At 39.9% G+C, this 14,332-nt stretch overlaps 1 protein-coding gene across 1 annotated transcript in view; it reads right to left on the bottom strand.

Annotated features, from left to right (window-relative positions):
* The window catches only part of LOC148827937 (neurexin-3), a 379,354-nt gene that overhangs the window by 255,031 nt on the left and 109,991 nt on the right, over window positions 1–14,332 (bottom strand). The window contains exon 8 of the mRNA XM_088924829.1: window positions 2,237–2,440. Coding sequence (XP_088780955.1) covers window positions 2,237–2,440 — 204 coding nt within the window. The remainder of the gene's footprint in view (window positions 1–2,236; window positions 2,441–14,332) is intronic.

Raw genomic sequence — 14,332 nt, 5'->3', positions numbered from 1 at the left:
GATTATGTAAAACAGAAGCAGATTAGAAGCATAGACATATAATAACCCTAAATTGCTTTTTCACTAAAGCCATAACATAAAAAATCATACAGGCATTATGTATATAAGTAACAGTATGTAAGATAGAAACTTTTATTACTGTACTTGAAGTTATAAAATGGCCACTTGTAAATTACTAACCACATGGATTCTCTAACCAAGATTTTGGTGTTTTGATTTTGTTAAAGCTCAAAGACTCTGACCCCAGTGTTCTCACACCAGCTTGTTGACTAAACAGGCTCCTAAAACTGTAGGTGTAATATTTAGCAATAAGGTGGTGTTAGCCATTTTTGGGTTTTGGAGCCATAAGTCTTTGAAATTCCACATTAGCCAGACTACTGGTATTCATTTTCCATTTTCAGGAAGATATACTACACAAGGAATGAGGCAATAACTATGTATGAAACAGACTGTTCCTGCATTCACCTTAAAAAAATGTAAGTTTACTGACAAGCAAGACAGACCACAATCATGCTGTGGGGAAAATGAGCTATCAGAATTGCACAGAACTTTAAAACTATTTGTGATCTGTTTTACCCGAGACGTTCTACAGGACGGGCGAAGCAAAGCAAGAAAGCAATTACTTAAATTCCTGAGAAAGAGACAGCACTGTGCTGGCAATCTGGGCTTGTCTCCATGTGGTTAGGTTTATCATGTGTCGTCAACCGCAACAGAAAAGTGGGAGCAAACAGCCTCGATCCAATAAGCACCAGCACCATGCAGTGGCCATGATACCCTTCTGCTAGAACATTAAGAGGAAATTTGAAAGAGCTGTACAGTATACTGCCTTAATTCCACAGTTCAGGTAAAGTATACGTGGAATGTGATCACGTGATCATGATGTCAATTCCACCTTAAATAAATACAGTACCTTCGACATTTTATATACAGTACACAGATGTTTTATAGTAAGACAAAAATAAAGTTTTGAATGCTGTTTAGAAATAAAACTGATCATACTTTTAATGTTAGCATGTTTCGTAAGCTAGTAGGAGCAGGTTGTGCTACAGAATGTATAAGCAGCAATAACAGAAAGCATTATTAAATGCACTGGATGTTAAAAATGTGAGCACTAACATAACGGAACAATCTAAGCCAATCAAGCTACTGTTTCTAACATCTACTTGTACTTTTGTATTAAATCTCAAGCAATTACTAAAGCATATTTTTCAGTTAACTTAAAGGTGGGCTGCTTTTTTCGGTTTCACCTAACAATTACTGCATGCATCGAATTTGTACGAAGCCTCCAAAAAGTGCTTCAGGTTGAAATTCAAGATAAAGTTCAAGGACACTCAGAAATATCTGAAAAGCAAGAGCGAAAGCAACCTGCTTTTAGGGTATTTCGTATCAACATCTCAGGACGAATGAGACGGATCTCCCTACACGTGATACAGTTTCTCGGTGGGCTCTGCACAGAGAAGGGGACAGGCCTAGCCAGCTGCAGGTGAAGCTGTACGCTCTGTTCTCGGGCTGTTTGCTGAAAGGGCCGCAGGCTTCAGGCCTTTGAAGGGGTGAATGCCATCTTTTGACATAGCATGGCGGATGTTTTTGTTTTAGCTAGAAATGACTTTGTTTCAGACAATAGCAGATGTACTGTACCAATAAATCCTAAAACATGACAGCTTTACATTGACCAAATTGAGACACAAATATTCAAAGTAACAAATTTAAAAATCCATCAAGACTCTTCTGAGACAATGAGCAAATGAAAGTAACAAATTAAGAAATAAGTATTCAGAAAGTCACAGCACTTTACGTATCTAAAAAGATAACAAAAATCCTTATTTTGTGTATATTTCCCATACATCGGTTAAATTTGGACTCTTCAAGACACAATCCTTGAGCATGAAGAGTGTCTGCTCTTAAATTTTTAATGAGTAATTTTGCTGTAACTTTCTTGAAAAAAAATATATATAGGATATATGGAAATGAACATGGGATTATCTGTTCAAAAGATGGGCCAAACAGCAAGTTTATTAAGGCCAACGTTTGGATTTAATAATAAACGCATTTTATAAAAAAGACAAATAAATGAAAATACATAATTCACAGAAAATCCATGCAGTTTCTTATTACTATTATTATTAGTAGTAGTGGTATTGGCATTGTTGATGGTATACATATATTAAACACCATTAAAGGAGAAAGAAAGCAAGAGAAGATTGTAGAGTCCTGAAATTCAGGGGTCATACGATACCTAAATTAACAGTCAGTTTCACCCGGCCTCCGTCCAGCTCCAGTCGGAGAGTGTCTGCAGAGTCTCTGGATGTCGTGGCCATGAGTAAACCATAGGCGCGCTGAGACATGAAGCGCAGAGAGACGTCCTCGGCCTCCGTGTGCATCACAGTGGGCATCACCACCTTCATATACATGCTCCCATCATAGCTGAGGATCGAGGCCTCTGCAGGCGCAGGAGGAGAAAGAAACAGCACTGAAGCAGAGATCGGGAAAGACTTCCAGATGCTAAGTCTGCTGTCGGCAGCTGAAAGGCCGAGGATCATTTTGCTCATAAAAAATCATCTCATTATTAGACCGAGCTCCTTTTCATTGAGAACACAGAACACTTTGGAAGGGGATGGAAGAACTCAAACAGCTGGGACTGGCCATGTTAAAGCCCCTGCTGACTGATCTTTTTTTTTTCCTTTAAAAGCAAAGGTTTGTTTGTTTTTTTCCTTTGACAAAAAAACCTGTTTGGTTAGAGCAGAAGAAACTGATTTCTGAATATGCCCTGAGTGTGTATTTAATATTATTTAAAGAAAAGCACACAGGGTGCCGTGAAAACATAGTTCATTTTAAATTAAGTTTGCGAACCATGTGCACATCAACAATAAAGATATCTGAACTAAACCATAATGCACGCCTCCATCTATAAGAACTGCATCTTTATTAACAGGTTTAATAACCTTTTCAAAGGTAAACAAGGAAAATACAGAACCTTAAGAAACAACACAAGATATAAAAGATATTAAAGACAAAAATGCAAATAGTTTTGTGCCATGTTCTAATTATTACTGTATGTTCATTTTAAATAACCTATTTAAAGGTCATTTAGGTCTTAAAGAACTCTTTTCTCCACCATTGCTTTGGTCTTTGTACCCTGTGCTGCCTTGTGAATCTCTGCACCTTGTTGTAACTAACAAATTGTTTGAAATAAATTGGCAGAAAATTAATTCATGAGACAAAATCATATCTGAAACAGTTTGCCTTTCTCACCAGCCTCATGCTGTTATTGTTAATGCTTTGACTTGAGAGGTTACCGATTTTCTGCTCTAATAAATGTTCAACATAGCTGCACATTTTGGTATTCTGACACCCCACAGCGAATCCAGGGATATTCATTTAAACAGAGAGATTATGATTCCAGATAAGAGATGCACTTTTATCAAACATTGTCCTGCACCTGACTGCGTGTTTGTCACTCCACAGGCTGCTACCTAGAAAGTGCTCTACAGAATGTATTAGAAAATGCAATCGTGCGTGAAATGTCTCTTCTGACACCTCAGGTTTTCAAAAAAGCTCCGGCTCAAAAAAAGTGCTGTTTACTGCTGCTTTGCACCTCCTGTCTTGTTCCAATTCTATTTCGGTGCAAAAGTGGTACATTACGCATGGAAATATTTTGCGGTGAATGAATTTGAATTATTTCAGCTGGCAATGGCAGAACAGAGCAGATCGAATCAGAAACAGAGTGAACAAAGCAGAGGTTCCATAGAATTCCTCTCCATGCTTGAAAAAGTCATCAAAAATTCCTTGCTTGAGAATGTGTGGTTTTCCCCATTGCAAACTATTTTTTTTATTTAACAAGCTTACAAAAGAACAAAAAAAACAGTATTTTGAACTTGCCCTCAGCACTGGATTTTAACATAACTGCAGCTGACGAAAATGTGATCGGAATCTGTTCATCACAGTCATATTAATACTGCAACAGCTCTTGTCCAGAGCTCAGGTTGAGAACTTTTAGTCCAGAGATGGACGGTTCAGGACTACACTGCATCACTAGGGGACAGAGTTCCGCCAGTGAACAATATTGCAAGTGATTCTATATTTTCTTAGCTGGAATCAGACAGGGTAATCTCCAGCTTTCTTAGCACTGGCACCCTTCCTGTGAGCTTGTAATTGTGTTGATGGAGAACTGCAACACGCAGGCAGGCAGCACTACTGTAAGTCTGACAAACACACTGTTGGACCTGCACTATGAAAAGTGGCTAGATGCATGTTTCATAGGCCAGCATGGTCCTTCTCCACCTCACCCTGCTGATACCCTGTGAGAAGGCTTCCTCAGCGGCTGGCGATTACAGATTACAGATGGGGAGGAGCAGAACAGGCAATTCCATCTTTAACAACTGAAGAATAAGGGGAATGTTCTCTGCCTGTGCTGTATTTTGCAGTGGTGAGCTGAGGCTGGAATTTGGCTTTCCAAATCCGAGAGTGAGAATGTGGGATCTAAACAGATATCTCCTCTATACAGACAAGATCACAGCAGAACCTTTTCCTCACAACAATCAGCAACCCAGGCAGCTAAATTGTTAATTTACTATTCACAAATGTTAAACTCAAATGTTAAAACCTTTACTCACTATTGAAGTAAAACTGCTGACAAACTCTGCAATTACATAAAAATCAATATGTTATTATGTGCAATTAGCTGCTTCTTAGTCCACTCTGGGACTCGGCCAATTCTAATTTTACACTTAGCATACCAAGCAGAAACAGTACTAGAAATCTCCTTCAGGGCTTCTCACACCAAGAGCAAATAATAAACTGAATGCAAAAATCCATAGATAAACATATGTGATTAAAAATGCTCCTCCTTATTGTTTTTCCATCTGAAAAGATCAAATAAATGTCAGATCATAATTTAATTTCTAAACTATTGGCAGGTATGTCAGCTATTGACAAAAATATTTCACAAGAGACCTTAGAAAGATTGAACAGTCCTGTCTCACACATGTGGTTAAAAAGGTCACACTTTAAGTAAATTCTTATAAATTGAGCTGCCTCGATACAAACACAGAAGTTCATTAAATTAAGGGGCCAAGCAAAATCATATTCACAAAAATTAGATGCAAGAGCAAAGGACCACTCATTCCAACAAACCTGGCTTGAATGCACCAGCAACGTACAGTACTGTAGTGTCTAGATTCAAATGAATTTGTTTTTGGATTTTAAGACACCTCTCTTCACACACGCCACCACATACTGTAACACACACACACAAAGTGTGACTTTTCAGGCTCCAATATTGAGCGCAGACCAAACTGTCCAGAAAACCATCTGCCTTCACAAAGGCGTGAAGTACATCAGTGAAACATGAGCCAGAAGGCAGAAGTAAAAACTATGTGGAAGTGCACTGGAAACCGAGACCAGCAGGTACTTTTTTACCCAGAGGACTGTGGGAGTGCTCTACATCACAAGCTACCCAGCTATCTCATTAAAGCCAGTACACTGGCTTCCTCCATGACACAGCTGGATGAGATACTTGGATCCATTAACTACTAACAACCAAATGGGCTAGACAGGCTGAATGGCCTCTTCTAATTTGTAACCTTTCTTATGTTCTTCCCAGGCTGAAGCCATCAAATAAATCACACCAAAATATACTATACAGAAAATATACCATGTTATAAAACCAAATATCTCCATTTAATAATTTATATCCTGGGAAACCTGTATACTGTATTGCAATGAGCACAGTGGCTGTTGAAGTTTGTGTGTGGTAACAACAACAGATGTACTGTACATAAAGAAGACAGAGGAGCCGACTGCAGGGGGGTGATGTTACCCCCACTGCGCACAGCTCTGCTCCTGGGCCTCTTCCAGAGCCCTTTTAAATCACCTGCTGGAAAAAAGTGCTTTTCTCAGTTGTAGAAGGACAATACGCTGTCCTCGGTCTTACAGTCTATCTTATGGAAGCACAAGTTTTCCAGCTTCTTTTGTCACCTGTGCTGATGGACCGAATAAAGCACACACATTCCAAAGCAATCAATGTTCATTAATCTGTCAATCTCCTGCCACAGGCTTTAAATAAAGAGTGACTGTCTTGCAATTACATGGACATCACATCCATTCTGCAGTGCTTTTATTCCTCTGCTCAATCAGAAATAAACTCCAAGAGAATGTGTGCAAAACAAACAGCTTCAGGACTGCCCTGCTGTGCACCCTTTAGAGTCGCAATTGTCCCTCCACAGTCGCCACCAGGAATGCCAAGGAAAATAATCCCAAACTCAGCCTGCAGGTGATGGGCAAGCGGCTGCTGATTTTACAGGACACTGAGGGCTTGCTGGGTCTAAGCCCTAACCTCTAATACGCTGATAATTACACCATCCGGATTAAATAAAATACAGAAAATGGTTGCACAATGCACAATGTTTTGATGCACAATATTTTGTTAGCCACCATATATTCAATGACTTCCTCTAAAACTGTACAATATACAGTATATTCTCTAAAAGCCAGAAAACACTGATTCTGGACAAAGGTGGAACAAACCAATGCTTTTCTAGTTTGAATATCTCCGTCGCATGGATGACTGCAGCAAGAGGCCTGAATGCAGTTTCTACTGATCTGCATCACCTGTGTTGCCAACTATTCTAGCACAGACATCAGCTCAAACCATCCTGAATATTCATAAAACCCCCATCGATCTTTCTGAACCTTGTTCCCAATCTCACACAGCAAATGTTTGAAGACAATAAGACTGATGTGTCACCATTTTACAGGACTGCCCATCGCCATAGCGACTGCTCCGCCGTTCCCCTAGGATTGACTGTGGTTGTTCACAGTCACCTCCAGCTTCTTGAGCCCCCAGGACAGTGGTGAACTCCACCGTGCCAAAGTGCTGGGCCTTCTGACACAGAATTTGACACTATCCAGGATCCTCTATGACATGCTCAGTGCTGAATTAGCCCTGTTACATCAGATCATCTACTACATACTGTAATGGAAAGAATAAGATTGGTATCTTGATGTACAGTACAGTATGAGCCCAACATGTACTGTACCAAGGCAGCACACACAGTACTGCTGCATACTGCGCAGCAGTCATTCCTCCTGCCACTGCTCTCCTTGATATGCACAAATACATCATTACATGACCTGCAAATGTTGTTGTCAGCTGCGCTCTAACTGCATTTTCCAATTACATGGGAAACAGAAAACCTACTGTAGATGCCCTGCTTCGTATACCAGAAATGTGACTTTCAGACTTCCCTCCAGAAAACAGATAGCAAAGAGTAACACTAGGTGTCTGTGCAAGTGTGCTACTTCACTGAAGAGAAAAATCAAAAGCTCAGTGAGGCTAATTTTAAATTCTAATGAAAAATGTACATCTGGAGGGAGAGTACGATTTGAAGTCAGTGCCACTTTACATACTGTAATTAGGACAGAAATTACACATGAAAAAGAAAGGTTTTATTAACCTGAAAGCTTGGTATGTTCATCCTGAAGCGAGCAAATTCAGTGATTTCACATTAGGAATCAAGTTGTGGTGATTATTTATCTTCTTGTTTCTTCCTTAGATGCAGGTGAAACTGGTATTGCAAGAATCCGTTTTCACAGGCAGCATGCTCATTCCTTCTTAGCCAAACAATGCTCAGAAAATCTGGAGCAAAATTATCCTGAACAGATGTGCATGAATACGACAAACATAACTTTCATCAGGTGAGAAATTAAATGGCTGATATACTGGACCGTAAGAAAGCAACCTGGGTTATAAAGCCCAGGATGTCCTATATGGTAAGAAAAAAAGGTCAAACATGAACTAAGTTCAATAGGTGAGCAATTTATAAGGGTTCTTAATTTTAATTTATTGTACAGCCATGACTTAAAAAGGTCATATCTGAATTATCTACTACTTACACAAAAACATCACGATAACCTCTTATATACAGTACATTCAAATGCAGAACACTACTGTATGTTGCTTTTGAACAAGCCTAGAGTTTAGAGAGAGAGACAGAGCAGTGCTTTGCAGTGTTAATCTGTTGCAGTTTTATGTTACTGATTGGAAAAAAAAATATTTTGCAATAAATGGACCACAAAGCTATAAGCCACAAAAATGATTTAGGCCTTTCAGTAAGTCCCTTTACTGACTGACTGCCTAAAATCACAGGATTATGGTATTTACTGCTGGTGAGCTGTAGAAACATACAGTACATTACTCTGAGATTACAACTTCATCAGGGACAAATGATGAGACTGACCACATAGAACACATTATGGAATGAGGAAAAATCCCTTATAAAGTGACTTCCATTTCATCTGGCTGAAGCGCCCTATTCTATAATCTACTGCCGCATTGCTAAATCATTTGTTCCCTAGTCCCTTTCCTGTTCATACTCTAAGTACAGAATTCTAGGTGTGTTCCTCACAGTTTTAAACTCAATTGAACACATTAGTGTCTCTCTGTATTGTACCAACGGTATTGTATTACCCATTTTTAACTTTGTTTTACTGAAGAGTGTGCTGAAATGTACACTGCAATCGTATTTCAGTCTGGCATGGAACAGGGCAAGGGCTGCCTCAGCTCTCTCTTCTCCCCCCCCTGCTCATGGCCACTTTCTCCCTCCAGACAGCAGGACAGGGCTGCTCTGCCCACTCACGGTCCTTCCAGGAATCTTACAGCCCACTGCCTGTGTTCTCCACTGCTTCCATTCCTGACACAAAGCCAGCTTGTACAAAAGCAAAACTTAATTCAGCAACCATTCAAAATGTCTTCAGGAGTCTCTCAGCCACATGTTTCTTTACAGACCTACAGCATTTAAATCCAATGCACTCCATGACTGGAGCCTAGTCCTTGGTGTAGTGACCTCTAGCCTTTGCGACAGTGAAATCAAGAGCAGATACTTCAAAAGCTTCTTAAAAGACACACTGGGCAGGACATTTGAGCAACTGTTTACCCTTATACAACAAAATACTCAACAGCCCATCTGGATAAAAATACTGGTCGATCCTCTGATCTCCTCTCAGAACACATACAGCACTCATCCCTGGCCCTGTGCTCCCTGGTTAGACCACAGGTCTTAGGAATGTGTGCACTGTTCTCAAGAAAATCCAAGGTCATTTTCTCCCTGCAAAAGCAAATATTTATTTCGCTTTCTCTCCAGACACATGAAGACTCCATAGAGACAAATGACTGTATTTCTACAGAAATAAAGCTTGCAGGATGTCAGCTGTGAATATCTGAATTCCATACTGATTAATATACTGATTAAAACTATTACTATGACGGACACTGCGCACCAGTAAATCAAGCTTTGTGAAAGTCTTCATTTCACTACAGCAGCTGCAACACCACCTTCAGCATTGTTATCCATTCCCTAAACTGTAATTTGGTGGGAGCAATTGCAGTTTCAGAAAATGCCAAGTACCTGGATTATCCTATTTAGTTACATTACAATGTTTTCAATTTAGGATTCCACCACAGGCGTTAACTGGGTAGGGGCCATGCTTCTAGCTGATTTTCACAATTCAGAATCTTCTGTTTCACCGTGGGAATATGTTAAGGACATATCCTAATATGTTTTGATTATCATTACTTTTTAAAGTACAGTAGTGCTTTTTTTCTCTTTGGGTTGTAGGTATCATAACCACTTATTTAACTTTGAACAAACACAATAGGCATCAATATACATAATTTTAGTGTAATATGAACTAAAATCCATTTTGTAGCATTTTGTAGCATGACATTTCCATAACTGGTAAAAACTTGAACTGTTGAATATCAGAAAAAGGAACTGTCAAGTGTCCTTAAAACGTCCTCTACTAAGAAATAGCTGAAAGACACAATCTGACATTCTCTTAGCTGAAACTGAAAGGCAACTACTCCGATGTTCCACTAGATGGCACCAAAGGCCACATATGATTCAATGTACCTCTAGTATTATCACAGCCTCTTGGTGGATCGTATGAAGCAGGCTGTGCGTTCCATTTCTGCTATGCATATATAATATTTGCAATATGAATATACACATACGACACCAACATGTCCTCCTGCTGACACATTTTCTGAACTCACAGATACAGATTTGTACATCTAAATGCAATCCAGTACTTACAGTAAGTACCCTTTATGAAAATAACTGGTAACCAGAGAACTGTAGTCTCATAAAAAAATACTTTTTCTGTAGAAATACACAGAATGTAAGCAAAATGTGGTTGAAATGATTGTTTTATGACCCTTTGTTCATAAAATTGTTTTGGGTGTCTTTTAAGAGCCAAGAAACAAAACAAGTGAATCCTACTTTAGGTGTAATTTCAATACAAAAAAAAATATTCTTGTGGTTTTGTGCTCCATCCTGAATACATATTAGTAGAAAAGGGAGATTAAACAATGTGAAATAATAATGTTTTCACATCCAAAAATAATCACACATCAATTTTCAGTATACAATTCCAAACCTTTTATAAATTCACAATCTAGTGATGAAAAGGGGGAAAATCCTATAAAGGCTGCATCTGCATGTAGCTCATGTCAGCTCTACAAAGATGGAGTTTTTTAAGCTTAGCCTATCCCGTGGACACACAGAGCCTGCAGTTAAGCATGTCTTTTATCTCCAGATAACTCATTTAAATGCAAAAGTGAAAGCAGGGAGCTATACCTGAAGCCTGAGATATTAAGGTCTCTCTTAATGGCTATTGAAAGCACATTCCATAGGTTGTTCTAGGTTTCTCAAGCATGCAGGTAACCCGTTGTGACAGATTGGAATGCTGCCCTTGCACTACAGAGCTACTGCACAATAAAACATCAAGATAAATTAGAGCACAAGCAGTGAGTGTGAATGGCTACTGATGACTAATTTACATTATGTCAGTCTGACTTTGTAGCGGGATAAAAACATCACTTAAATCCTAATCTGTATTCACAGTAGAGATTTTCAGTTTATGCCTGCAATGTTCCTGTTTCTCCTACCAGTCCATTAACTCTCAAATAGTCAATATCTATTGATAGAGTAGTATTTTATACAACAGCTTTGTCTGGCCCAACCATTTGTCACCCAAAGTACTTTGAATGTTTGGTACACATTTCTGTTGTCTAATTAAGTGAATACGTAATATGTCACAGAATAACCTTGACACATAATTAAGGAAATGGTGCAGATTTACACAAAAAAAGTAGAAACACGGACAGCTTTTTCTTATGTTGCAAAAGCACTGTGTGATTCACGAGATAGAAAGGTAGATAGCAAACTCATTTTTCTGCTCCGTTCAACAATTGTTCAACTTTCAGTACTAGATACAGTAACTGATTAAAAAAAAACAAATGAAACAGAGCTGCCGTAGAGCTGCCCAAAAAACTTGGCACAAATGAAGATTTGCTTTTCTTAGCAATTTTCAATAGCAGCTTTTGCCTCCATTCAGCCTGGTACAAATGGTTTCACCCCAGCAGTGTTATTTCATTGTTCGCACGTAGTTCCTCTGTCACTTCAATTGTGTGCATGTTATCAGTCCTAGATTTTCCGAGACCAGTGAAAGAGACCAGGCCATCTGTTTCAGATGTTGCAATTGCTCCCCAGAATTTTTAACACCACTGAATCGATTATTTCCAACGGAGAATCTCAAAATCTAGATCGTGAGTCTTTGATTTACTTTTTGAATTAAAATTAGTAAGAAATAAATTAGAACTGCTAAAGCTTCAGAGCAAGGCAGAAGGATAACTGTGATGCAAAATACTTCAATTAAATTATATCATACACAAATTGACACTCTGCCTTTAGTCAGGAAGATACTCATAAATAAGAAAAAAAATACTTTTTCCAAATTGTGCATCGAGAGTTTCATTGTCTTTCCTCAGTCTACAGTACATCGACAAAACAATGCACCGGTGCCAACACAACTGCAGGCTACAGCAGTTATTTAAGCCAAAGCTCTAAACCTCGAAGTGTCAGAGTCAATGTCCAATAAGATAATTGTCTAGCTGCAGTAACACGTTACCCTCCAGAAAAACACCTCGGACTAACGAAGCCGAATGTAATCTGTGTAGGCAGAACTCCTGTAGGACGTCTAAGGACTTGAGCAGTAAACACAGTTACAAATCCCCTTGTACACACTGCTTCCTAATATATTCATTTCTTTTTCTTTTTTGACTAATAGAAACAAGAGGAAAAAGGATTCCATCTGCATTAATGTCTGCAGGAAGGGAAAAGACAATCTTGATAGTAGTTTGGTTTGTCATTTCTTTGTTTGATTGCCTGATTGGTGGCATCCCTAGGGACTCCGCAGCTGAAGTACAATTTATTTCCCATCAATCTTCGAACATTTAAAAGACTAAGCGTTAGTAAAGGAAAGGAATGTATTAAAGTACTGGCATACACCGACTGAAGATGGGAAAGTAACACTCTAGATTAGAGGATGCAAATGTCTTTTTTTTAATTAAATAAACATTTCCAAAGAATAAACAGACACATACAGTATGCGCTAGATTTAATGTATAGTAGATGAATTAGATGCAAGAGAGCCCTACTCCCGACTACAGCCTGAAACACACTCCCAGTCCAAAACCTAGCCCCAATGCTTGGGGAACATAACTTTCTTTCTGGTTGTAACACCTTTCAAGAAGAATAATCCCTAGGAATAAAACATCCTGAACCTGTTTACTGAGTGTTCAGCCCTAGACAGGTGGGTGGGAATCCCCTGGCCTCAGGACGAGGAGCTGGACCCCTGCAGAGAGAGCAGTGACCAAGGGGCACAGGTCACTGCCCAGGCAGAGAAGGGGAATGAAAGGACGAATGTGAAGGAGAAAAGGCTCGTGTGTGTGATTTACACCATTTTTAATTGGGAGATGATGTTAGGAGTGATTACGAGCGAGAGTACCTGAGGAGAACTGAGCTTGGATGCTGTCATCCTTCCTGAACTTTCACAGTAACCTCCATCTAATAACATGTTAGTATGTTTTTCATTGTTATTAATGGGCAAGGGATCTTGTACAGTAGATTACCCACTTGCTGCTTTGCAAAAGCATGTGAGTGAAGATAATCTGCCAATCTGCGGTGACTGGATACACCACCGTCAACGTGTTTCCCCTCTCCGGCTACAGACTCTCGTCACCTGGAGGCACGGAGCACCTGGAGTCAGTTTACGACCACGCCTGTTCCAGGTGCTCCCCAGAACAAACACTTGGACCTGACAGAGCACAGGGCTCTGTCAACGAGTTTGGACTGCGTGGCTCCTCGGCTCGCGGGTCTGCAGGTAGCCTGCTCCCTGACCCCAGAGTGCACGATCTCCACTCCTCTGGCTCGCAGTAACCTTCCCCGTGTGCGGTCTACAGGCTCCCCAACTCAGCACCTTGGTCATCCAGCAAGTGGGTTTCTCAAACACCTTGGGAGCATAACATTAAGTGTAATAGTACACCCCTCCACCACCACCAATGTGCAGCATCCACCTGGATGATGTGGCGGCAGCCATAGTGCACCAGAACATTCACTACACATCAGCTCTCAGTGGGCAGACAACAGAGTGATGTGTTCCCGTCACTATACTGGGGCATTAGAACCCACACAGACCACGGGGTGAGCACCCACTACTGGTCCTACTGACACCTCTTCCAGCAGCAGCCTCAGCTTTCCCAGGAGGTCTCCCATCCAGGTATTAACCAGGCTCACACTGCTGAGCTTCACTGGGCTGACAGTCGTGAGTTGCAGGGTGATATGGCTGCTGGCTAATCGAAGGAAATTAAGGGCAGAGGCGTCACCCCCTGCCTGCCTTCGCCCCCGTGGCATTACCCTCTCAAGCCAAGGAAAACATAATCATGCTTTAACAATTTTTATATTTTTATGACACACCTTTATGACACGTCTTCTCTAACCTATTTTAAAGCAAAATCTCTTCTCCTGGTGTCTTATTGAGAGTGTTCCAACATTACACTTTTCAGCTAAAAGTACTGTATAACGGTGTAGATAACAATAAGGCTGAAGTGTGTAGTTACCAGGCCTTTAACTACTTACATTAAACAGGATTCCTTACTAAATCATTAATAGGTGTGAAGCTCTTGGTTCAGTTGAAGGGGAGTTTTCTTCAGAGAGACTTTCTTTCAAAGTCAGTTTTAGCTGCATATGTCTTGAATACAAACAGCTATTCCAGGATGGATTACTGTGTTGGCCAAGCTGTAGGGTGTTGCCTGAAGTGTTAAACACCATGTTTTAAAGTTTACTGACTTTGATTAATCAGTTTTTATCAATTGGAATTATTACTGCTTGACTGTTAAAAAAAACATTTAGGATTTTTAGGATCCAGCATCAATAGATAAAACTTACACAACCTATCCACTTGAGCTCCTTATGAAGTGTGAAGCTCCATGCTG

The sequence above is a fragment of the Atractosteus spatula genome, chromosome 9 (genome assembly GCF_055471065.1).
Source record: "Atractosteus spatula isolate fAtrSpa1 chromosome 9, fAtrSpa1.hap1, whole genome shotgun sequence".
Lineage (NCBI taxonomy): Eukaryota > Metazoa > Chordata > Actinopteri > Semionotiformes > Lepisosteidae > Atractosteus > Atractosteus spatula.
Note: the sequence above shows the minus strand (reverse complement) of the source record. Positions and strands in the feature narration are given on the sequence as shown.